The sequence below is a fragment of the Adelges cooleyi genome, unplaced genomic scaffold, assembly GCF_023614345.1.
Source record: "Adelges cooleyi isolate 19-005CV unplaced genomic scaffold, UGA_ACOO_1.1 ACOO_flye_CR_arks_rails_tigmint_CR_PRNA_108, whole genome shotgun sequence".
In the NCBI taxonomy this organism is placed as follows: domain Eukaryota; kingdom Metazoa; phylum Arthropoda; class Insecta; order Hemiptera; family Adelgidae; genus Adelges; species Adelges cooleyi.
The window spans coordinates 14,556,454-14,584,286 of NW_026095761.1; the positions used below are offsets into that span (position 1 = coordinate 14,556,454).

General features: G+C 30.6%; 3 protein-coding genes across 4 annotated transcripts in view; 1 reads left to right on the forward strand and 2 right to left on the reverse strand.

Annotated features, from left to right (window-relative positions):
* Positions 1-27,833, forward strand: part of LOC126847372 (Y+L amino acid transporter 2) — a 234,813-nt gene that overhangs the window by 44,212 nt on the left and 162,768 nt on the right. The gene's annotated exons all lie outside the window — the stretch shown is intronic.
* Positions 1,008-9,890, reverse strand: LOC126847365 (aminopeptidase N-like). Its single transcript, XM_050587520.1, is given in 16 exon segments — positions 1,008-1,802; positions 1,917-2,045; positions 2,147-2,314; positions 2,648-2,835; positions 3,096-3,376; positions 3,601-3,778; positions 3,849-4,029; positions 4,095-4,176; positions 4,495-4,639; positions 4,841-5,027; positions 5,118-5,417; positions 5,589-5,938; positions 6,251-6,372; positions 6,375-6,537; positions 9,274-9,484; positions 9,804-9,890. Coding segments are annotated over 16 exon segments (3,240 nt in total). The 5' UTR covers positions 9,836-9,890; the 3' UTR covers positions 1,008-1,279.
* Positions 13,548-27,833, reverse strand: part of LOC126847369 (acetylcholine receptor subunit alpha-like) — a 92,749-nt gene continuing 78,463 nt past the window's right edge. Inside the window, exons 8-14 of one of the 2 annotated variants that reach the window (XM_050587529.1) lie at positions 26,755-26,891; positions 20,139-20,285; positions 19,234-19,398; positions 17,957-18,176; positions 16,647-16,807; positions 16,509-16,564; positions 13,548-14,750 (exon numbers count right to left, since the gene is read on the reverse strand). In XM_050587529.1, coding sequence (XP_050443486.1) covers positions 16,513-16,564; positions 16,647-16,807; positions 17,957-18,176; positions 19,234-19,398; positions 20,139-20,285; positions 26,755-26,891 — 882 coding nt within the window. In that variant the 3' untranslated portion in view covers positions 13,548-14,750; positions 16,509-16,512. The remainder of the gene's footprint in view (positions 14,751-16,508; positions 16,565-16,646; positions 16,808-17,956; positions 18,177-19,233; positions 19,399-20,138; positions 20,286-26,754; positions 26,892-27,833) is intronic. The other variant, XM_050587530.1, reaches the window with a different exon arrangement.

Genomic DNA, 27,833 nt, shown 5'->3' on the forward strand with positions numbered 1-27,833 from the left:
TTTCAGATTTCTATCTAATAATTAAGTAGATAAGTAATAGTTATATTAAGATACTATAAACAAAAATATTCATCTTTGATTGGAAAAAACAACTAGTACAGAGTTTTACAACAGTACAAACAAAACAACTAATACAGGGTGGACTCTATTGTAAAACGTTGATTCAACAATAATAATTGCTTTAACTCATTAAAAACCTTTAATTTTTCACAAATTTGTTTATTACATTGTAAAAACTACAATACGGTTAATGCATATAAACGATAAGTTTTGACGGAATTTCATTATAAGAAATAATAAACAAATAACGTGTACAGATAAGCATTAGAAAAATCGAAGCTAGGGAATAATGTTATGAATAATAATATAAATAATAAATTTAATTATATTATAGTACATTGAATATATACTAAATGCATATCGCTTGGTGACCAAAGGAATACCGACATAAGCTGAATGATCAACAATTTTTCCATCAATTAACAATAATTAACTATAACTTACTATTTGTTTGATTTTATTTGATTGTTTGAGCAGGTATATATTTTAACTAAAGGCAGAAACTGCATTCGATGAGAAAACTTTAAATAATAAATAGTAGATTTTTGAAGAACAATATAAAATTGTTTATTCGTGAATATTACTATTGGTAACTCGATAAAAGATAATATTAGTTTACTGATTATTTATAGATAACAAAATTAATTCTGATAATTTCAAATTTATTTAAAATAAATATCATAAACGAAACATTTTATTTAAGTTATTTTTTGTTTATCTAATATACTTTTTTTATCTCGATAATTAAAAAAATTGTATTTATTTATTTTTATTATTACTAATAATTAGACATTCAAACATATAATAAATAAATTATAATTGATAAAAAAAATGTCCAACATAATAAATACATTTTGTTGACGAATATATATATATTAACCAAACAATAAATAAAATATGTATTTTTCATACATACAAACGAATAATATAATTAAACATTAAATAAAATATTGTTAAACATTACTTCGGCTAGAACTATTAATCGTAGTATATTTTATGAAATAATAATCATATGTTGATAGTAATATTAGGTACACGTAGAATAATAGTTAAAAGATTACGGCTAACTTAATCAATGTGAGTTTTATAAATTGTATTAAAATAAATGTGTATGCGTATACAAAAACCTTAATTTTTACTAAGTGTAAATTCAATTAATTTAATGACACATTTATACATTGTTGACATGACGTGAACGAGATGAATTGATTTTACTCATTCAACTCGTTACTTCATTTTCTTTTGATTTGCTTTTATCTGGTTGTGGCTCTAATTTTTTGTGTTGGTCTTCTCCGGGTTTACCTTCAACGGGTACCTCGGCCTCGGGTTGTTTTAAATCCTTCTTGTCGTTTTTAGGTTTCAGGACTAACTTAGTTACTTGTTCCACGTAACCTTCGGGCTTGGTCGTTTTGGAGCCCTCGCCGGCCTCGGGCGTTTTCCCGTCCAGAATGGCATACTTCAGACTGTCGCTGTCTTGTGTATAAAATTTGCTTTTTCCCAATCTCGGAGTTATCCAACCGGATATGACCGTTTCGTATTTTTCCCTCCACGAAATCTTTTGCCTAAGTATTTCTTCTTCGAACCGCAAAATGTCCAGCAGTTTTAAATCTCTGTTGTCTACGTTAACGCCAAAGTATTTTTCAGTAAAACTGCTGACGTTTTCCAAGTCGGCCAGACTGTTCAATCCTCGGACGGCCGTTCGTAGCATCGTCACCAACAGTTCCCGGTTCGAGTCCAAATACCTGAAGCACAATGTAAGCGACAATGGAGGTATGTATAATGTGTCTAAGCCAAGTGAAAGACAGTTTTACAACTAAATCTCCAAAGACTTTGGTAGAACTCAATGTCAAACTCACTCTTTGTACAGTGACTCCCAGTTATTTCTCAAGTAATGAAACATTAACGGACCGGCCGTCGGCTTGTTTGCGAACGATTCCCAAACTTCTATCGAATCTTCTTCTTTGATATCGTCCAACGACATTATTCTATAATTTCAACAAAAAAAAAACATAGGTATACAACGTCAGATTAAACGTCGAATTTCAATCGTTGTTAAAATAATAAATCAATTATGAGGGGTACAAACTTATTTAAAAATATCGAATTTTGTGAGCACGAGAAACTCTTGGCCAAAGCCTTCCTGTCCATAGTGCTTTCGGAAAGTTTGTACTGGTCTAACATGAACAGCCGATCGGTTTTGGTGGCGTATTGCATAACAGTGCAATACACTGATTCTCTGTTGTTCGGTTCAATACTAGAAACATACATTTTATTTTGATTACAATAAATAAACGACGTGTTAAGCGCATTGTACTAAATTTGACATTTGCATGATTAGGATGAGAGTGAGGTGGGCAACGAATAACAAAGATACAAATTAAACTGAAGTAGTAGTAATGAAGAAATGTTGAGTTGGTAAGAACAACTGGAAGTTTTTTAACTGACAGAAGTTTGAAAATCCCAAAATCTAAATTGGTCAAAATAATATATCGAAAATTTAAACTTAATTTGAATCCAAACTTCCTATTTAAAAACATTTTGATTCGGAACTTTTGAAAAATCTGAATTTTTTTCTAACTCTGCTTACGGATTCGATTCAGCCGCTTTGGTCTTCCAAGTCTCAAATTCGTTTTTAGCCCATTTCACGTATTCTTTCAGTTCCATTCGGCCGGCTATACTTAACGTATCCATTTTTTCAATTTTTTCAGATGGCTTGTCGTTGGCATTGTTTTGGAATAATTCGTACGCTCTTTTCACAGCTGCCTCCATGAATATCTTTAAAAGAACACTAAATTTGGTGTAAATGCATAATGGTAGTTTTGAGATGGCTAATTTTAAAATATACAAAAGCTTTACAAACACGAGGATTTTTACTTTTATTGAACAATTTAAAAAGTATTTTTATCAACTTTTGGTGGTTTGCCAAACGATTAGCCTTAAGACCTGAACTAAATTACCATAGTTAATACATTCTTGTAGCCTAACAAATATATCTAATGTTAGACGTTTGTCCATATTTTTTGTTTCATAAATACCGAAAGAGGTCCATGATGCCTTGTACTATGTAGAATAGATTCCATTTTGTTGAATGCTGTGTAAATGGCTTCCCAGCATCCGTAGGTCGGAGTAGCCTTCTGTATAACTCTATCCAGTAATCCCAGTGCATTGTTAAAGGTGGTAACGCCGGCTAGTGCTCCTTCGAAAAGGTCACATATCACTTGGGCGATCGTGTAATCGTCCAAATCACCACTTTCTTTACTGATCTCGACCTCGATTTTGTCCAACAAGCTATCATCATAGCTTACACGGAAATAGCCTGAGAATATCCATTGGAAATTAATTAAACCATACTGTTAAACGGTTAAGTATATTGCGACTAAAATACGGTTATTGATTTTTTTCCATTGTCAAAAATGCTGATTTTAAATCGTTTCACCTCAAAGGTTATGGGGCTATAATGATTGGATATTGTTGACTTTTTTAACCCCCTTTAAATGTTATATTTGTTCACAATATAGATTAGTTATCAACTGACCTAACCTGTTTGATGTAGATTAGCTAATATATAAGTTCCGTTTGACGCCGAGACGTATCCGGGAACCCTCGTTTCCGGTTGGTTCTCTAACCAGACAAGGGTACTGTTTGTTGCACCGGAAGTTAACGTTATCGGTATTATCCAATCGTTGGTGGGTTTGGGTTCGTCGTATTCAAACCGAAACTGAACATGAAAGGTTTATTGTTTTAAATATTAAATTATGTGCTTAGATTATTTAATCGTTTATATTTACTTGTTTCACAATTAAATCGTCTCCGTCCACGTTCAAGCTGACTAATGGATAATTCTTGTTTCGCGTCCAAGTGCTGACAATCTGCAGCACGGCCGAACTGTCTGGTAAATTTACAGAACTGTTTCTTGCTTTATCCTCCAGGATCGTCCAAAAACTGTTTATCTCATAACGTCTGTACATGCTAAACCCGGATGGAACAGGTGTTAAGTCCTATAATATTTGTTTTGAATTTTTCTTTTTACTTACTCAACGGTTAGATATTCTTTAAGGGCTTGCTTGAATATGTCCTCGGTAAACGTGTTGTTTAACATGTGCAAAATTGCCGTTCCTTAAAATCAAGTCAGTAAATAAGCTACAAGCGTGATTGAAATATACAGGGTTATTGCACTATATACCCATTCTTCATCAAATATTCGATGATAAAATCAAATATGTCAGCATAACGGGCAGCCAATCAAAATCAAACAATAAGTATACGGTAAAATATAAAGTATATAGTAAAATTGATATCCCGTTACGCTGTCATTTTATTTCTGGGGATAACAATTCGAGACGATGTACAATAACCCGTATATTTCAACCATGGTTACAAGATAATAAAATGAATTGCACTGTGCACACTGTCGTTGGGATATTGTCGCAGTACCTTTTGAAGGACTTGTGTACTGATGGATGTCAGTGCGGTCGTCGTCATAAGCTAAGGGTTCCGCGTTGAGCCAACTGTCGTAGAACATCACTTTCTGTATGGTGTCCAGCGGATATCTAGCGCCAAAATCCCAAGACGGTTTGATCTGTAAGATCGACAATGCAACCGAATAAACACCTAGGCTCTAACTACATTTTATTTTAAGCGCACTTCCAGGTTGTCTGAAGTCGACAAACACAAGCCCGGGGACAAAAACAACGGCCAGATCATAGTTACACCGAGTCGTGGAGACGTTTAAAATTGGCACTTTTGCTTTTTAGCGATTATAAATGCTAGCAGTACTCACGTGGTCGATGTTGACAATTTTCAGAAATTGCGCCATCGCTTCGTGCAGCCAATTGTCTTCCTTGCTGGTTTGACCGAGACCTCGCAACGGCATTAGCCATTGCCTGATCACGTGCACCACAATGGCTTCCATAGACTTTTGGTAGTCGATTGCCGACGACTTTTGTTCCGCGGCCAACGCCGAATCCCTACACGATAACAGCGAACGGTTGAGATTAAATGATCGACTAGAATCGTACAAAATGATGAGAAAATATAATCTCGTCGGGTCTACAAACTTGAGAACGATTAAGCCGGGGCTCTCCGCCGAGCTCACCGAAGCGCTGGGCACGACAACTATGTCTAGCTTGTTGGTGGGAAAGCCCGTGTCCAAATATGATGCCATGAAATCCAACGTTTTGGGCACCACGTCCGTTATGATTTCAATGGAGTCCGTAGGCTCCGGGCTCCAGGCGCTCACCGTCACTGAGCCCGTAGTGGGCACGGGGCGGGCTTTGAAATTCGACATGAACAATCCAAGCGAGTCCGGCCTGATGAGTCCGGTTTTTTCAAATTGATCCAAGAGTAGATCTCCGTCACTAGAATTCGGTAAGCGTGATCATTATCATTAAAATACTCGCTTTTTTTTTTTTAACTTTAAGCATTCTCTGACTAAGATACCGCTTAATAAAACTGGCAAAACTTACAGACGGAGAGTGTTCTATTTTTAAAGGAAAACGTGAAGTCTAACTTAAGAGGTTGGTACTCACTACGGCTCGGTAGTCTTGAGTTTGGTATTGAAAATGACCGTGGTGTCTTTGTTTCTCACTACGCTCATTTCGAAGTACGCCTTGTGTTTGGGATTGTCCACGCACGGCATCAAGTTCCTGGCCTTGTGCGGTTCCAGCTTGGTGGCCACGTACCATCGGTTCTTGACGGCTTCTTTGTCGTCAAACACCACCTTAAAGAACCCTCCGTTGCTCGGATTCCGACCGATGGTTCCCTTGAATGTAACGAACAGACTGTAGTATTGTCCCATTCTGAGTGGTTCACCAACGGTTACTGTCATCGTCTCCTGAGTTTCGTCCACATCGGTTGTGATCACGAATTGGTATTTGTCCTAAAAGCCGCCACAGGTCATCAGTAAAGTGTATAAGGTCTCGACAGAGTTACACGCAAATGTGAAATTCTCTAAGACATATTAATATAAGACATACAAGTAAATAGTGTTGCCACACACTTGCAGGTGAGTACGTTAGCCTTTTTAGCGGCCACCGTCTTGTACCATCTTTTCTCTAATTTTTTGCTCGTCGATCATCATTCCTATATCTATTTCATAAGCTCGTCATCCCTATCAATCATTGTCCTCAACGCAACCGTATCACTTGTCTCAGCGACATTTAAAATAATACAAGTCAGGTTTGGCACTTACTTCTAAAACTTTTTCCGTCGGTGTGTTGATGTGTTCCCTGCGTTTCAATAACGGGTCTTTGTCGATCGACAGCGGACCCACGTGCAAGCTTATCACTGACGTATCTGTTCTAGGCCGAAAATCACTTCCACCCGCCCGTTGTATTCGACGTCGTGTTTGGGCACCGTGCCGTCTTCTGCATACAGTTGCGGATGAATAAACACCTTGTAGCTCTCGGGCTCGACGGCCAAGAACGGTATCGCAGGGTCAGCACCGGCCTTCTTTATCAACGAATCAGGATTTATGTACTAAACGACAATATTAAACCTGTCAAGGTGTATTAATTTATCCCGAATTCCCCACAATTTCAACTACCGCTGTTTCACTTGTAGAAGCCGTAGTTGAGCGTTTTAATGGATTTTTTTTTTAACAGATATAACTTTATTCTTAAACGTGATTCAATTGTAATTTTGAGGAAATGACAATTCAATATCAAGAATAAATAGTATGAAAGAAGTTATCCTTAATATTCTAACCGAAGTACCAGAAATATTATTCATTGATAAATTCAGTCCAACATTTTGTTTTAAAGTAGATAACTATATTTTAAAAAACCGCGCATTTATCAAATACTAAAAAAATAAGGGATTTCAATTATATTGCTAATAAAACAACAGTATTTAATGCATATTTTGTTGTTGGATAACAATTGAAATTAAATCTAAACCCATTTTTATTGTTTTAAGCATGTTGGTTGTCACTACTATACTGCCGTGCTAAGAATAAATGGCCTGCCAACAAAAATGCGATTTTGAGATCTTTGGCTCTCTGGGAAGTTTTTGGGCTGTAATATTTTATGATCCAACTGGAAACGTCTTACGTGCATTACAAGGCTCTTTGGAGATCATAAAAGGTTCGTCCTATCTACAGTTTTCTAGGGTAAACTAAGAGAAAAAGACCTATCTAACCGTCCCAAGCAAAATGCAGATAGGACATTTCTATTAAGAACAGTAGTATATCAAATACACTTTTTTAAATTCATTAGCATTAAATTGTGTTTTCGATTAAATTTAGATGTTTATGCCGGTGTCTCATTACACGTGGAAATAAAATAAGTAATATTGTGTACGGTTTTGGTAAAAACATAGCAGCAAAAGTATTTTATGAACTAGCTCAAAATATTTGCAACTGAACACGCTTTGTTAGAATTTGAGTCCATTTTGTGTATCATCAAATATAAATGCCAAACAGTTTTTTAATTATAACGGTATTCCATGAAAAATGATTCAACCTTGGACCAAAAGCTTTTAATTCACCGTTTACGCACATGGCGACACACACACATGCGAGTACAGAATATAATACCCTAGGGAATTTCACAGTTAAATATTATCGTCATAGCCGTATTAATTGCTCTGAAATTCGTTGAACTAGATTTTAGTCATTTATGTGACAAATAATAATTAAAAATTTGTGTTGAAAAAAAATAATGTTTTTAACTCCAAGGTAATAATAACGACACAAACCAAAAAGTGGGTATAGAACGTTTTGTATTTTACAAGGTGCCGCAAGACAAATTACACACAAATATATATTGTATGGTAACAGCAGCTGTAAGGTTTGGAAGTCGACAGTATTTGTAGGAGTGAGAGGTCTGGTATATTGAATTTGTATTGTATTTTCCAATGAATATTCAAACAATATCTTAGCATAAAATGTGTTTAGGCTTTTTCGGTTAAATAAAAAAAAAAATAAGTCTAAACAACAATTATTTTATACGGTGAGCGAATACGATCAATATTAATAAACGACAATATTTTATTATAAAACAAATAATAAGTAAAAACATTAGCTAGAAAAAACTGTTAATAATTTATGTCACTTATAAAGTCTTGAAAACAATTTACATGATTTTACATTAAAATTATTACCAAGCGACAATATACAAAGTCGAAATGTTTCTTTGAGCTTTGTTGGAAACTATTTTAAGTATAAGTTATGCTTGTCTTAGGTTTTGAAAATAACCCTTGAACAATAATTAATAAGAAAAAAATGAATCATTTGTACTATTAATATTTTGTTTTCTGTCTAAATATAATGTGCCTATATTGTATACAAACGGTCATAATATAACTGTGATAGTTTGTACACTGGTAAAACTACAATATTTGAAAAGCAAACAGAGTAATTATGGACAATTTTTTTAATTTGTTTACCTTAAAAAAAAACGATAGTAATCTGGCTAAAGTCACAACCACTAAACAATACTTATACTTATATTCACGTACTAATAAAATAAATACACTCTAGTTTTAGCCGTGAGTTAAAACTCTGTAAATAAATCACCTATAATCAACCCTTAATTATTCAATATTATTATACGGAGTGATTTATTAAGATTAAGACACTAACTCTACTCTTTTCTGGGAACAAATTTAGTCCTAGACAAACCTTAAATGAGCCCCCCCCCCTGGGAAACCAGCGACAATGAATGTAGAAACGATAACTATAGTGAGAGGTTATCTTAAATTATTTTTTGATCGTTTTGAATAGTTTCTTTTATTTCGGATAATTTTATTTTATGTAATAGTTTTATTAAGTGTTTTTTTTTATTTTTAACATACACAATCAAGATCTCGATTTATTGTTTTGTGTTATTTTTTGTAACTTTGTTTTACAATATTTTTATATTTCCAGTCTTTTATATGTTTGTCATGGATTGTAAATAGCAAGCTACATAATATTTGTACTAATTTTTATTGTACTAAGAATCACTTGCCGTGGAAAATGACTAGTCAATTACCAGTTTTGAACAAAATACTTTTTACAGTTCAGTACAGGACTCAAACGCGTATTTGCCTGCGCTACACAACCGCGCTCTTCCTCCAGCCCATACTTTTAAGTGCTTAGAACTAATTTATTCAAAACTGGGTATCGGCTAGTCGTTTGTTTTAGCAGATGACGATCAGAAGAAACGAGTGTGTTTTCTTTGTACTCGTATGTATACCTATGGTTTTTTTTTTAAAAAAAAGCAAGTTCTTTACCGGCCGGAGCGCTCTTTCGGCCGACCACCTTCCCAGTATGGCCGACACGGCTGTCAACAGAAACACGATGATGCACACCAGGATCAGTTTGGTCCGGTTCAGGAACACTCCTCCTTCCCGGTCGTATTCGATCTCGTTGAAAGTGGTCACGCCGTCCGGGATGTTGTGTCCCCTGTGCCGGGCTTGCAGCGTCGACATCCTCAGCGTTTCGCTGTGCAAAATTTTGAATGATTTTATTTAAACCCCCGAAGAAAAAAAAAACAAAAAACCCCAACAACAATATTTAGATGTATAATAATTATAAATCGTACACCGTCGGACGGTTTAGAACGAAAAAAAAAAAAAAATGTTAAGGGCGACCATACAGCGCCGATTTTGCAAAAGCTACGTTATATCGAATGGTGACAAAGGAAAAAACTAAAAAAAATATACCGTATGATCGAGCTGTATTGTTTTAGATTATATTATTATAATCCGTTTAGATTTTTTTTTTGTCGTTATTATTATTATTAAAACAATGTTGTATTTACGCGGTATTCGAGTTGTATCTGGGAGATGCCATATACTTCTATGATATTAGCATACCGTTGGATGACTAACCCAGGGGGGGCGTTCGGGTTTCCTTGTGTGCCGACAGCGGTCGTGCGAAACACATACACACATTTTGTCAATCGCACCGGCTGTGTTTGAACAACCAGTTATATTATATGTTTTTTGTTGTTTATTTTTTGCATCGCTCGAAAAACAGTTGGACGGGTACTGTAATTGCACCTCTAAGTTCCACGTACGATCCCCTTCCCTTTTTCGGCACAGCACTCCATGTCCGTACTGAAGTGTAAATTAATAACAGCTATTGACAGACAACCGTGGCCCGGATTGTTGCTAACCTAAATCGTACGCGTGTTAGAACCTATATGCTGATGAATAATTATTGTCATTAGATAGTATTATGTTGATATTGGGTATGCTGGAACTCGTGACAATGTTCAATCAATGGCAAAATAGCAGAAAAATTGGTTTGAAAAGAGGTTTAAAATTATTGTTTTCAGTGGCGCGTGCCTTTAAATTTGATTTTAATACAACTTGCTATTTCTTAGCTACAAAAGTCCACATTGTAATGATACTCATTTAGGGTTGTTGAAAATACTAAAAGGAACTGAGCATATATAGAGTAAAAATTAATGTATACAAAATTTAGGTTCGATACTATATAATTTTATCTACGTTTTTAAAAGGCTTATTTTTGATAAAGTTATTAAAAACCAAGTTAAAAAGGACGTTAAATTTTAAGCAGTTTTCAAGAGGAAAAACAATGAGTTAGGACGTGTGTAGAATTTAGAAGATGAAATGTCATCAGAAAAAAAAACACAAATTCGTTTAATAATAATTGTTTCTTTATTTTAAATATTATTATAATATTTTATCTATTTATAAAACAAACTTTCATATTAACAAAATAGTCTAATAACATTTTTACATCACAGTCTATTTTAAAATAAAAAGCATGACATCTCGTAATGTAATAAATTATTATTATTATAATATTATTTTTCAAAACAATAATCCTACAATAGGTATTATTAAAAAAACGGATTTCCCTCAAAATACAATAAATAATGTACCTAATACACTTTTATCATTATATATAATATTATTATATACAAAACACGTGAACATATTTAAATTATTTTTTTCACCATATCCTATGCTCTAAACGTGTACAAACATAATTGTACTTAATTTATAAATTACACATATTTTATATATTATTATTATTATGCTGTGCACCTTTTTACTTAGGTACACAATAACTATAGGTAAGCTTGTAGAAAACGCATGACGTGTTCTTCATACAAAACTTGATAATATGATACATGTAATATAACATATATATATATAAACTACTCAATTATCTAAACCTTAACGTTTACGCGTTGCTGTTTGCAAATGTACAATATTACATTAGGCACAAAACATTAGCAACAAAAAAAAACGAAATTTATCAGTTTAAATTCTTTGGTTGTTCTATAAAAAAATCGTATCATAAAAAATCTAAACACGTCAATTTGTTGAGCAACGAATATTCTAAAATAATTTTTTTTAATTTTAATTAAGTAGTTTATAAATGTTTTATATATTTTTAAGTACCTATGTCCTAGAATTGATGTTGCAGTGTTCACAGTTTAAAACATTAAATTGTGGGTGGCAAGGATTTGACAAATTTACATATTATAAATATATCTGACAAATCACCATTATTCGTACTGTATATAATACATTATTTCTGTAGTTTTTAGTTAAAAAAAACAAAAACTAATTTTTTGAAAACCTATAATTTTGACTAACTAACAATTCTCTAAGTAATTAAAAAAAAAAAAATATTGGTTCCCATCAATTCAATCGCAGCTGTTGTTGTTAAATTACAATATTTATTATTATCATTATATTAATATTTTTTTCTATAAATACAACCTTAAGAATTATTTTATAATTTATCAAAAAACAAAACAAAATTTTTGCTGCAAACGATAAAGCCCGAGTAATTTTGGTTGAAGATCAAATTGTATGGCATATGTTATAAATTATTGTGGTTCATGTTTACTATGTTGAATTTAATATGTTTTAATGCATATAAATGTACGGTAAAAAGGTAATACTTGTTTATTTGTTTAAATTTAAACAGACCAGTTTTTGTAACGTTTTGGCGGATAGCTGTGCGTGATGTGTATTCAATAAACTAAAGAAAAATCCTTTAAATACACTTTTAGATTTTACAATAAAGTTATAATTATTAGGTATATGAAATGATATTATTATGAAAAAAAGTTGTGTAAAGTGTTGCCTAAAACGTTGATATTTTATATTTTGCATTCGAATGCATAAATTAAAATAACTACAACCCTTAAAACTACTTGTGACTAATTTTTTGCATACCAAATTAGAAAGGTTACTTTTAACTACAAATAATTGCCTTTCACTCTTTTTTTTTGTAGATTAAACAAGTGAATAAAATAAAATAATAATATCACTTAAAGTGGTGTTAAGTTCAAAATTCATCGTTTAAACTTGGTAGTTCAAGATAACTGTTAAAAAAGGCCACACATATGCCAATAACTGAATAACATAATTAAAAATAAAATTCAACAAACGATTAGTACAGAATTTAACTGACATACTAAAGTACTTTAACGCACTAGTTTGCAGTGACTGCCGGCCAACCAGCTAATAGCAACGCATTATATTGCATGTAATTAACAAACAATTTTATTTAACATTATTATTTTTTTTTAAATGAAAGGATTTAAACTTAGGCCTTTAATATGAACAGTAAGGTCTACAATTCTTGTAAACCGGATACAAGTTAAGGCAATATCGAGTTTTTTTGTTTACTCTCTTATCTTACACCACTTATACATACATATAATGAGACTTAACCAATATCCAGTAAAACTGTCAAAAGCTGAGATGTACTCAAACCTATAATATATTAAGAGGACGCATCTTTTGGCTGCAAAACTTTACTTATGACTTAGTACGGTTGTGTTAAATACCATCCAAGTTATTCGTTCGTAAAGATGTTTTTTTCATCATTTCATTTGTTTACTAAAAGTTTTTGAGTACTGGTATAAAACAAAAATAGAAATGCTACGACACAGATAAAGTTCTCTTTTGAGTATTGTGAAAATTTGGTAATTTTGCAGTGAATACGTTTGTCCCTCGCCAAGAGGTTTTGACAGAAAAAAAATTGTAATTTATTCTATAGAAATGACTGTACTAGTCAAACGAAAAAAATTACAGTCAATAAGTTCAAACTCTAAATTAAGATTTTGCGAATAATTTGCCTATACTTTACTCCTTAGAAATGGGCGAAGTGTCATCCTCTTAATATTATAAGTTATTATTTTATATATTTCTACGATTTCTACTCTGAACTATATTTATTCATAAATAAGTAGCCTAGGTTTGAACACGTTTAAATCCAATACATTTTATTCGTCGAAATGTAATATCATAAAACTAAGAATCGGATAGAAGTTTCATCGAGTGAACTTAAATCTTGAAAACGCCTAAATAACATATTCAATTTTTTTAAATTAATTAATCAAAAAGCAAAAGCTTCGGATAACAATTATTTGATTGATTCTCAATATATATCCTTAAACAAATAAGTCAAGTGGGATCATTGTCAACAAAATAATGGCACAAATTATATTGTATAATACAATTGAAGTAATTTTTTGATTAACCATTTTATATAGCATTTTTGACGAGCAATATACAAGTGTGTGAAAAACATGGTGTTATCTCAAAAGTTTGTGTTGTTTCAATTTTTATTAACTTTTGTTTAAACATATTTTACCTGTTACATTAAAAACTGGTAGTTGTTGACATTCTTGAAGAATTGTACAATATCATATTGTAAATGTATTCTTAGTTTTGAGTCTGTTACACTAAATAATATGTAAACACTTACAATACAATGGATTTTTATAGTTAAATTCAGATTTTATGTTTAAAAAAAGTTGTTATAAAACATCTTCATTTGAAACCAGTTTAAATTTAGTTCATTAAAATTAATTTATACAAGTTTTGAAAAACTAAAAGTATACAAAAAAGTCATAAATGAGTCTGTTTTTCATAACTTTAAAGTGACTTCAAGATCTCTCAATGTACTGAACATAATCTAAGACATGATTCAGGTTCAACAAGAAAACCCCTATAAAATGGATTTATTTTAGTGGTTGTCCAAAATTATTATGTTTTACAGCGTAGATTTTGAATGATTTTGAATTGAAAAAAATTAAATACGTTTTAGTTATTTTTATAAAAAAAAAAGTTACATTTTATTTGGATTGGACTCTACATTTTGAGTAATTAACAATTTATTCTGCGTTTTTGTGTTTAAAAATTAACTTTTTAATACAGCATTTAAATAACCTTTTTTTTTATGATGAAGATTTTCGGAAAGATAAAAATACTGTAACTAGTAGTAATCGTTTTTACGATAATCCGGAATAATCCCATTAATTCAACTTTAACCTATGTATCTACTTCTTCAAGTAGTTGTCTGTACTCTTATTGTACAACTCGCTGATGTCGAATAAATGGATATATTTATAAATATTAACCATAATTTTTTATAAAACAATAATATTATTACCCAGCCTAACCGTGAAATACTACTGAAACTGTATACAATATATTGTTATGAATTCATATTATTTATTGGGTTAAAATTTTACGTTATTTACTCTGTTTTTGGGCCTCGACGATGTAAGGTTTTTATGAAAAAAACTCCATCGGAACACAACACAACTTAAAGGTAAAATTAAATTGGTTGTAAATCGTCTAACTTACTCAAAAAATGGTCTTATTATCACTAATGCTATTATTATTATTATTTAAAATTTACAATAATCCATATTGCGTCGGCAGTTTAGATTTCTTCTCGTTGAGACAAGCTGTAGGATGTGTATCTGCAAACAAATACAATAAACGTTTAATACAACCTAGTGGATAAGTCTACGGCTCTTAACTAATAATATATTATTTCTACAATGAGTATTGTAAAACTAATATTGTTATTTTGAATCATGCTTTTGTACTCAGAGGTTCAACTAAGTGAGTCTGTTACTACTGTTTGTCAATAAAAATATAAACGCAGCCGGGTAGAAAAATAACTGAAGTGTTTCATACAGTCCTTATACTTAATGGCACATTTTGTTAAAGAAAATAAAAAGGAAGGAAAATTTCCGACTCTAGCACTTTCCGTACCCCAAGTTCATTTAACAAGAAAACATTCGTCGGGGAAAATGTCAAAAATCATTTTTTATAGATGTAAATTATTATAAACAAAAAAATGCATCGAACACGTATTGTACACTTAAAAAATAAAATATAACATTTCCTGTTAGAATAATTCAATTAAAAATAATAACTGCATCACTTTCATATGGTTCTAAGTTCATTAAGTACCAATATATTTAGTCGGTACATAATCTTTAATTATTTTCATAAAACTATACTTTAATTTCACGGTGGATTTAATTTTGAAAAAAAATAATTTAACGTAAACATCTCACAGTTAGTATTTGTCCAATTAAACTTTAATTATGTCGCTTTTTCGTTTTAACTATTCGACAGACAATATTCTTGAACATTTTAGAATTTGATTACTTCTTATTTTGGTTTTTAATGAGTGTAAATAGTAATTTATTCAAGTGTGCTTACTTTCAGCGGTGTTTTTAAATAAAATGTGTAAATCAAAATCCTAAGGACATCATTTAAATTTCAAAAGCTTTCCTCTGCAACTATGTATATAATTATGCATCCAGACAGACTGCATTTTTATAATAGAAAATAATGATTTAGCAGATTCTTTGAACAATTATTTAGCCTGAATAAAAAAGAGAAACACTTTTTTAGGGTCTTCGTTTTTTTTTAAATTGCTATTTTATTTAAATGTACAAATTTTACAGTAATCCCTTTTCCGATTTCCTCTTATAATCCTTTCCTTGTTTGGTGATCATTTATCTTATCGATTTTTTTGAAATATGCAGTAGCAAACTTATATTAAATGTTTTAAAAAATATATGATTATTTTGTCACCATATTATTACTTCAAGTTTGTTTTATTTTTCAATAACCGTATTACCGAGTCATTAGCTAGACTGAATGGAACGAAATTGTTTTTTCCTCTATTCTATTAGTACTGAATAATGTCATACCTCGATAGCTATACCCATCATACTAACAATAATAATGATAATATTATTATTAATCATAATTCGTGGGAACAAACAACGAAAGTAGCCGGTGAATGGATAACATAAACACTGTGTGTTTAAAAAGTGTAAACAGCCTGATGGATGGTGTCCGAAAAAAAAATATTAATTATTAATAACATGGAGGTATTATTATGTAAATCCATAGGACGACTTCACGTATTGAGCGTGCGAGAACAATAAAAAAAAAATACTAGAGGGTCGTGTAAAACAATATTATTATTCTTATATGAATGAATATCGAGTGAGCAAGTGAATTAAAAAAAAAAAACATTATAAAACAGGTTAACGAAAATACCGTGTGTTTGTGTTATGTGTGGTGTGTAATTGTGTGTCAACTTAAATAAAAATTAATACCGGGGATGAAAATAAAAAAAAGTTTAAAACAATATCAAGTTACAGCAGTGACGAGGTACCGCCTAAGTTTCGAAAAAATTAATATTGTTATACTTTTTTAGTTATTATAGTAACGGCCTATCTTGAGTTTCTTCCTTATGCTATCGTATCTGCAATCGAAAATGCAATGTCGCTTAAAATATTTTGTAAAATTTGTCGATAGAACGGCCTTATCGATTGGGTTGCACTTACGTTTGGTACTCGCTAAATTTTCTGTCAATAGGTATCCGGTCGTCGTACAAGGTGGGCGCTTGTAGAATGATACCTGCGGTACCGGCGAAAACGGCTAGAGTAAATATCCACAGGAAGAGTCTGTCCAACACCATAGCAACGTATTTCCAATCTTCTTTGACCTGCAAGGGTTAAAATTATACATCAATAGATTTCTCGCCAATACCAAATATGACCTCAGAATTTTGAGACCAGTTCTGATTTAGCAAAAAAATAACACAGTTGACAGTACGAACACACGTGCTAGTCATCACAAAGTCCAATTCGGTTTGGCCAAAAAAATGTTTAAACAAATGAAATACGGGGTTATTTTAGATTTTATTCCAATATTGTCTTGTACAATGTAATTAATTACATTAAAAACATCAAACAAATATTATACTCATAGAAATTTAGTTCAAATTAGTAAAAAACGTTTTTACTTTTTTGTTTGGTATAATAAAGCAATGATTCGAATGTTTGCTGGAAAGAAAAATCAATAACTAACAACTAACAAGCAACAATTATTGTCGACAACTATATTATATTTGTTCTATAAATTACTTGTTTATTTGTAAAATTTGAAAATTGTTAGACAAAAACAAATTTGGTATCCAATGTTATTTACTCATTGGCAATACATAATTAATATCAATGTCGAGGACTTATTATTAAATTCCGGAGTATTCCGTATAATTAATATTATTATAGGGCGTGTATTATTACTATGCTCTATTCGATTTACATACGAAATATATGTTAATCTGTCAAACCATCGCGAAATACGCCCTATAGTATAATAATATATTATTATTCCTTTAATACTTCCAATTTACATACTATGATAAATACGGGCCATTAAATTTCAATATGGATTTTACACCAAACGACTTACTTAGGTATATTTACCGTTCTATTCATTTTGTTGAATAACCATTGATTATCTACATTATTCCATACAGTGAAAAAAGTATGAATGCTTAATTTTAAAACCTTTTAAAAAAAATATTCAAAAGGTTTTAAAATTATGTTTTGACGGTAAATTAAATATTAAAAAAAATGTATTTTGAATACATAAAAATATATTATGATATATTTTAAAATATAGGTAAAATATTGGAGATGCGTTCATAGTACTTATTTAACGAACATTTTTTTTTTAATCAAATCTCAAAACACGATTTTAAAATATTACCGAATTTTTTGACTGAATTTCTAAAACTTTTTTTTTTTATTGTTGTATGGGATATATATTTTACTACTTGGTTTTTAGATAGCTTGTCTTTACATACTTTGGTGGCGTCGTCGGTGATCTTCGTGTGTTCCGCTATGAACCGGACGCAGAAACAGGATTTGTGCATGGCAGGGGGGCAGGACGAATGCAGGAATCCTGGACTTCTCAGCAGGACAGAACTCTTGCTGCAGTCCGTCGTCATCTCGGTGATGGATATATCGTCGGATACAACGCTCGGCACCAGCCCGTGTACCTGACAGCTGCCTCCTTCGCCGTCGCTGTTCATAATATTATAAAACATAGCAAACAAATGTTCAAAACAACTTTTCCGACAATGGTTGATGTACGGATATTACACGGTTTAAACAGCCGACAGTCAAGTACATCGTGTAATATTTTCAAAATTTCAAGTATGGTACCATATTAATTTCTAAGGGCAACGAGAAGGGTTATTTTTTAAGTAGGTACCGTCATTTTCTTTTACGTCCGTACAGTCGTCATGATATCTACGGACCCGCGTTAATAACTAAGAAAATAGTCCCTCCTATTAGGTTAGGTAAAAGAAAATGACACCTTATCATATAAATATTATAAATATATATATAAAGTATATCTGGGTAGTTTATAGTTGTAATATCGAATACATTTGAAATGTACACATAAATCAAAATTATATAAATTAGTTTTCAATTTAGTTTAAAAAATTGGTTATTCAGTTGAAACTGATTATCGTGGTTAAATATAGTTATTTTGTTTATCTGTTGCTTAAATGAATTATGGTAGTATATATAGCCATTAGTCCTCCGCGAATAATTAACTCAGTCAATTGAAGGTCTGTTAATAAATTTTATTTTACTCGTCACACATGGTCGATGTTCGATTTTTTAGCTACCAACAAAATTCACCCAACATTAATATTGTAACCTATCCAGCGCCATCTGAGTTTCGCAAACTAAAGCATAATTATGTTATTAACTTTTTGTTGATTACGTGTGAAACATTTTGATATAATATCAATTATGACAGAAATTTCATACTTATATTCAGACAGAAAGTATCAATTGTTATTTTCTGGTATCGATAATTCAAGACAATATTAATAGATTAAGACAATAGGTTGGCCGATTATGGAAATTATTAACGAATGTTCTGATTGTACGTGTAACTTATAAATACATCTCTTATATGAAGAGGTGATTGTAGACTGTATAGAGACAATATGTTTCATGGACGTATCGAGATTTTGCACATTGATAGGCCCATCAATATAGTAAATCAACAGCTGTCGACGAAATAACAACGTTTACGTTATAATTTAATAATTTCTTAACTGACCTGGATATATCTTCTTTGGACGTTTCTCTAGTGCCTTTGGACACGCTGTCGTCCGCGGTCGACCGGCGACCTTTGTCGTTTCTGGCCTCGTCGAATCCGCAACCCGCTTGGAAGTAGCACGGATGCACGTCTCTGCCTTTCAACACTATCGAGCCGGCATTGAAACTGAAATAATTAGTTAATTTTGTGTTTAAACTTGTTCGACGGTCGCATGTTTTGTCATTGTGCTAATGTTTTCATCGTTTATAACCGGTAAACATTGTATTAGTATACCTACAACAATTGGCTTTATTGCGCATAACATTTTGTCCAATTGACTTGGGTAAAATGACTCGAACGAATTATCAAGTGAATTGCTTGAATTGTACGTTATAATCATCCGCAAAGATTTATATTCAAACTAAATATGACATTAAACACTATTTTATGGTAATGGGTCCCGGTGTTGCGCTTGAATATATTATAAATACTACAACTAAGGCAATATCTCATCTCGTTTATGTCTCCAAGTAAGTTACACATACACTACACAATTCGAATATAATATAATATTATTGTTATATTGTGTGTGTCGTATGAGTATTGCGTTTGAACAATATTGTTACTATAATTTAAAGGTTATACTATTTAGCAAAGTCTCGGGAGTTATGTGTAACATAAATTAAATTGCAAGATCGCGTAGTGTCCGTGTATACACATGTGCAACAAACTTTCTGAGTCTTCTCGTTTACTATGTTCTGCGTTAAGGCATTTGTCCGGCCAAACCGTTAGTTCAAAACGACATACAAAACAACTGCAGTTCGTGTTCATATCATAGTTGTATTTATACGATATTTTATTTATGATTTATCGATAAATTTTACACGAAATGAGATCTTTTATTGTTTTCTACTGCGACAACTTACCTGCTCGGTTCAAACTGGAATTGTGGTCTTCGCATAACCAACAGTCTTGGTAGAATATGTATGAACACTCGTTTCACCCATGGGGCCATTTTATGTGTTTGTGGCGATCGGAAATGGACGTTCAATACCACCACTGTTACACATATACTGTAAGAAAAGAATACATACAATTAATTTTATCTATGGCAATTTAAATCGGGCAAATTGTATACAAAATAAAAGTAATTAAACGCTAAAAATATAAGGAACGATTAATGAAAGATTTAGTTTCTTGATTAAGTTTGTATGTGCTATGAATGATGAAAATTCCGAACAGGTTTAGGAGATTTTAGATTTTTAAATAATACATATAAATAATAAGATAACCTTTGTTTAAAATCTGAATAAGAATAAAATACAATTTTAATTTTCGTTGTTGAAAGACTTAAAATTGATATTTAAAAAAAAACAAAAAAATTACAAAACTATGAAATGTGACCGCAATAATCTTTATTCATTTTTTCTAAAAACACAAATAAGAATAACAAAGAATATGAAATCTAAACCACATTCTCGTTGACATTAATTTTAATTGGACATATAAGTATATTTTTTTGGAATAGTACTTATAAAACATAATTATTTTATGAGTTTTAAAATTAATTTATTATGTTTTACAAGTAAACGTGTCCATAATAAATTGACGAATTGGCTATACTGGTTATTATTTGTATGGGTTGCATAATGCTCATCAACTATTACCGTAGTCGGACAATGGGGATTTTTTTAGTTTTTTAATTTAATGCTAAATGATAATCAACAATTCACAGAAACCAAACGTGTGGGGTAGGGTTGACTTGAGTCCTTACTGGTTTTAGGGGAAATGTTGAAGATAACGAAGTGATCAAAATATTTTACCGATCATACGAAACACCATCAAAAAAGTGTGAATACAAAGGTTCGTATTCATTAAATGAACTCGAGACGGGCATTCCAGATGACTACATTCGAAAGATTGGAATAATAATTATTATTGTTATAATATATTCAAAACTACTGGCTCGGAACGGAGACAGATTCGGTGGACAAATAGTAATTTAAAGTTTTGTTACCGCCGAAACTTCTTTGTTCACAGCACGCGAAAATATGTTTAATCAAAGAGAATAAACAAAATAAATATGAAAAAAAAAAATTATTATTTTGACAAATTTATGGTAATTTGTAAAAATGTATCAAAAATAATTTTACGTCTTAATTATATAGAATTGTTATCTCTAGTAATGGTCGAATCTGTAAAACCATACTAGAACTTTTTCCAGTGATTTTTACTAAAATATATAAAACTGATTGGAAAACGCTCATGTAAGACTCGAGTAAATGTCTACAGATATTAAAATACAAATTCCAAACAACCGGTAAACTACTTTATCAACAACAATTAGGCTAGTTATTTCATAGATGTTATCTTTTAAAAAAGGTTTTTGGTGTTTAATATTAATTCCGAGAATAAAATTTGTATTGTTATTATATGTATTTGCGCTTAATCTACGGTGTATCATTAGTAAAAGGTCGGGTTAAAGCCAAAAGTCTACTAAACTATACTCGTTTAGATGAAAAAATATACATTCAGTTTAAATTTATCCCTTTTATAAAAAATATCCACAAAATTATTTTACAGGAGATCAAAATAACGATTATGTTTTTAATGTATTTTTATGGGTAATTTTCAGGACTCAACTCAAATTATTGGTCCTTTACTATGATAATAAATATAATGATAAACTCAGAAAAATAACTAATATAATAAATACACAATTAATTATAGTAGTCTATTTAAATTAAGAACTATATTTAGTCCTAAAATATCTGTCTTAATTTTGTCAATGAACTACATTTTGTTTGGCAGATAAGATGATACAAACTGATTATATATATATATGATAGTGATGAGAACAATGACCGATTTAATTATTTTTAGTTAAATGAAGTATCTATTGAATTCTCAGATTGTGTGGGACTTTTTGGTACATAATGTATCAATATAATATAAATGACGTTTACACCGCTTTGGAAAGTCGTTTGTCCGTTATAGAAGTTCACCCAAGTGTAATATTTGTATCGTTTGGTCACACATAATATATATATATATATTATAAATTGAATTTTTATGAATACGATAATATTTTACGACTCCGTGTTTGCACTATGAATGTCAGTTTTTTCAACAACACCAGAAAAAGGGTCCAATCGATTGTATCCCCGTTAAACCTTCATTTTGGATCGGAAACGGGTCATCGATACACTATGTCTGCCATATCGTTTATTTGATACGTTTGAATTAAAATGTTTATTAGTTTTCTATAACGTCAAGCCAACTATAGACACGCACAACACTTTTTAATTTAAAACTACAGTTGTGGAAAAAATAAAAATTAGACAAAATAAATATTGCTATAATTTATCACGTATTCTATTTATGGGACTATGTACAACAAAATTACGTTTACTGTGCAAAATATAAGATAAATGGTTAACTTTACATCATCCAAAAACTGAGGACGTTCATTATAGCTTACATGAAAAAATTGAGTCTATATAATCACGTCGACTCACACGGATTCAAAACTATTGATCCAACCTTTAAGACAAAACGGACCAAAGCCAAGTGAAGAGTTTTAAAGTGCGTATAACACGTCTGCAAAACAAACTCTAGGTTTCTCAAGTATTTAGCACGGGCAATTTTTACACGGCGATTAATGGATAAACCAGACAAAATAATTATACCAAGGTCCCTAACTTAATAACTTATAACAGCGATATCAAAACCATAAAGTTTATAGCGACATAAAACAGGCAAACGCTTATGTTGAAAAGAAATATGCATACACGTATTGGTATTAGATGTAGTCCATTACCTGAACACTATAAAAAAAAATATGTTTTAATTTGATTGTAATTTCGGATAGGCATCTATATGGTAACTGTGACAAACAACTCAAGATTTTTCGGTAAATAATACAAATTTATGTTCAACTAGTCTTTCAAAGCTTTAGGGAGAGAACTTAGCTTTGTCATTGGGCAATAATTAGTACCTCTGTTTTGCCATCTGCTTTCCAGATAACTGTAACAAAATATTGTTTCCACAACTTAGAAAAATTCCCAGACCTCAAGGATAACATAAACAATTTATATCTTGGAATAATTGACTAGTGCATGCGATACTTGTTTAACACTAGTCACTATTGATTGATCACACTATCAAAGGGGTCCATTAGACCGGATCAAATAAGGGTTAAAAAAAACGCTGGTATTTTATCAGGACCCGGAACCAGATCACTTTCTAAGTTAAAACACACTATAAAAAATATCATTAATGAACATACTGGTAGCGAATTTTGTTTGGATTTAGAGAGTTAAAAAAAAATTGTTTGATGAAATGTTTCTCCTATTTGACATATGTTTCTCCTTCCTCTGGTAACGAGTACTATCCATCTCGATGTAAAACACAAACTCAGACCTTTATACATATAATACCTATATATATGTAGTACACGTATTGTACATATGTAGTCATATGTACACTTATTATTTTTTGTAAACTTCAGTTTTTAATGGATGTTTTCTTTTTAAAAAATTGTTTAAAAAGTGAATCTGATTTATTTTTTATTTTGTTATGCTTATACAGTAAAGAAGAAAAATGACTATCTTTCTTTTCTCGTCTTCTCGAGCGTGGAAAATTAACGAACATTTTCCGGTTTGGACAGACTAAACGCGAAATGTTGAAAACTCACGCTAAGTTTCAACATATATGTGTACTACAAGTGCTTTCAAAAGACTTCATTTTCTATCAATGCCATTAGAATGTAATTGCCTTTGAATGTATTAACATGTTTTATCTAATTGAAGAAGAGGAATTAATTTTGTTTTTGCGATTATAATATTTACATTTAAACTTGTTTCAAAATGTCATCTAAACAATTTATTATTATGAATAATAAAACATTGTTATTGGTAAATAATTATACATTATTGCGAATATTTTTTTTTATAATTGGTTCATCCATAAATGTATTTTCTGTTTTTATTTATATACTTTTTATTTTTGCTCTGTGTGTTCTGTAATAAACAAATAATTATACATGCATATAATCATTATAAAGGGATTGAGTCACATTAACTCTCGAGATTAAGTTAATATTAAATACAAGAGTCATTAATATTCGACTGTAAGTTTAAATAAATTATTTCATTTGTGTTTATGTTTTAATTACAAAAATATACATACAATTAAAGGTCCTAATCATTTGGTTCATTAACAAGGTTGATTATTTAAAAACTGGAAACAAATTCATGAATAATCATTTGTTTTTAATTACAAACTATTTGCCGGGATTTTAATCTGAATCTCGCCCTTATCATTGATCAACAAAGTACGGAATTATGGAAAACTTAATTAAATATCACATACAATTAATAAACTTAAATTTTCTTAGATGTTTCCGTAAGAACTTAATAAAAAATAACAACTATTCTACATGTATAATGTTTAAAATAATATATATATATATAAACTATATTATTTGGTTATAATATACGAAATGTACCAGTAGTTTTATTTTGAATTTTAGCCTCGATGTAAAAGTAAGAAAGTATAATTATTATTCTTATAATAATGTGGTTTTTATTTATTTTTTGTCTGGACCCATGATATAGTCCTTGGTAGGAGGCTATACGACATAGTATTGGTGGTTGTAATAGACACATTATTAATCATTAGACGAAATGCAGGTCAGAAACGTCCGAGATATATAACAAGAAAGAGGGAGACAAAAATAGAGGATATTATGATGAATTAAATGTTGTATGATTTTTATATCTAATACGGGTCTATATTAATGTCATACCACATCCTTGTACGATACCAGAAATCATGACAATGACTCAAGCTTGTTCAACTGTAATAAATAATAATATTTGTTTTTTCCCCCTTTCGTAAAACGTTATAAAGAATATAATTAATTAATAATTTGGATTTTGTTTGTATAAGTGATCAATCAACGTCTATAATGAAAAATTGGTAGGTAGTTTACGGCACCTGTAACAACGGGAGAGGAAGATATTAAGAAAAAAACACAATATAACATTATGGTACTATTTGGTGTAATAAAAAAATAAAGCAAATTTTACTTCCTGTTTTCACTAGACGCGGTTTAAAGGACATAATGCTTCTAACATTATAACCTATTCGGATTTCCTAAAGAAAAGTGTTATAATACATTTAAGTTATATATATATTACAGTATACATTAGATATAGTAATTAAAGTATTTTTTAATATCCATACCGTCACTGCAGTCGACGACAAAGGTATTGTTAAACACAAACTGTAACCCTTCGACATAGTGGTATTCTTTTAGATTTCCAAAGGTGCCATTTTGTTAGAAAATAATATTAAAATAACAAAAAAAAAGAATTTTGTTCCAAAAACATAAAACCCCCTTTCTACATTTTACAATATTACCCAAGTTGCTTTTTTTTTTAATTTGTTTTTAAACCTTTTTTTAAAAGTTTGTTCGCACATTCTTGACGTATTTGTTAATACTACAAATGCGTATTTTTTTATCTTTAATAAATATTAAACAAAGCATTTGAAATGTTTTGCCATTTTGACCGTCTCCTAACACTATTAGGAAATCGAATTGGAAAACTTAATTTAATAGTATTTGTGATACGCTTTTAGCATACATTTTTGCGTTGAAGTAGTGCGATAGATAAGCAAATTCAGAAACTGAGCAAGTTTAAATTATACTCATCATTGTTATACTGTTATTAAATTGCAATAGACATTTCGTAAGCTGTAACTAACGCGCTCTGATTTTGTCATAAATTAATAAATAATTTGATTTGGTGTAATGATATAATTATATTATTCAAAATAATCGAACGGCAAACTAGCGCGTCATTGTATTGTCCCCTTTTGCTTTGCTACTTGCAGTAATACAATTCAAATAGTAACAATAGCGATTTAATCATTGGAGCGTTTCCTTCGTCCCGAACGGAGCTTCTGCCCCCTTATTTTCCTCTGTATATACAGCCTCCCAATCGATTACTATTAATAGTTACCACTTATCTCAGTCGAAGGACTTCATTCAGCCAAGCGTATTCCAGCTCGGTGGCCTAATGCCAATGCTATTTCAATAGTAATACTAATTATTAAACTAGATCGGCAAAGTGTAAGAGAAATAATTAAAATTCTGGTTTATATTTGAATTGTCAGTTTTAACAAAAAAAAGAAGCAAGTGATAAGAACTTGATTTGAAAAAAAAAATATTTAGAAGCTTATTTTGAGCCATAGGTTATAGTCATATTGTTATAGAGAATATGAATGATAATTATATTATACAAATAATATTTTATTCGAATAATGCCCAACTTTTGACGATATACATGACGTGTAACAGTCTAAAGGAAAGAGCAAAAACCAAAAATAGGCAAGAGATTATCTTATAATAATTAAGAGAGAACATTAAAAATATAACGACAGGTCTTGTAACAATATAGTTGTTGAGAGAAACCCGTAAAGGATACAATGTCAATTTATCCTAGGACCGTTGCCTTTTATTTCTATCATACTTACCTTATAGACACTAGTATCATAGCGAAAATTAAATATTTTCCCAGAAGTGGCACCACTAATGAAGTGGGAGGAATGATTTCAACGACCAAAAGAAAAAACACGTGGAGACTAATCAAAATAGATATGGATAGGGTAACCTGAAATCAAAAAACAAAAGTAGTTAAGTATTGGTATCTATATAATAATATCATCGCATGGGTTAATGACAGAATATATAAATGACTGTGTTTTATTTTATAACAGAATATAAAATAGATATTAATCCTACTTAGACAAATATGCAAGTAATTAAAAAGTAAATATAATACAAATTCGTATTATAATTAGCACTTTTGGGGTTGAAATTAACAGAAAAATTAAATTAGCATTCTGATTAATACACTAATCCAATAGTTTATAGAGTTTTTATTACTACGCTCATAATAATGTCGTTAAGCCTTCAAGTTCAATCATAATTGTGCAAATGTATTGATTAGAAACGTTGAAAAACCTAACGCTATATTAGATTTTAAATATTTTGTTTAGTTTTTGGATTATTCTACACATGTAACATTAATTTAAATCGAACGTTTTTGTTACTATAATAGAAAGTACGCTACAGTAGTAGTTGTATAAAACAGTTCAATTCACATAATATTTACTACACAACAGAATTATTATTTTCATAATTTTGTTGTTATGATTATGACATACATTAAGTGCACACTGCTCAGGTACATAAATTTAATATTATAATATACCATACCGCGTTATTTCAAAACAGAGTGTTACACAACAAAGTGTAATCAATATAAACTCCACACAGCATTTAAAAAAAATACAAATATAATATAAATATTTAGCGTTTTGTTTTTATAGTTTTAACCTAATTTATGTATGTTTCTTAAACGTATAATATTTAGAAAATATTATTATGAAACGTTTGTGTTATTCATATAACATTTTGATTTCCTGTTAAAAATATCATTTAACATTTTTATGTTATGAAACTATATTGTGGCAATTGTTACTTTGTGGTTTGATACTTTAAATGTTTCTGGAAAAAACATTTTTTTTTTATTTTCTGCCAAAATATGATT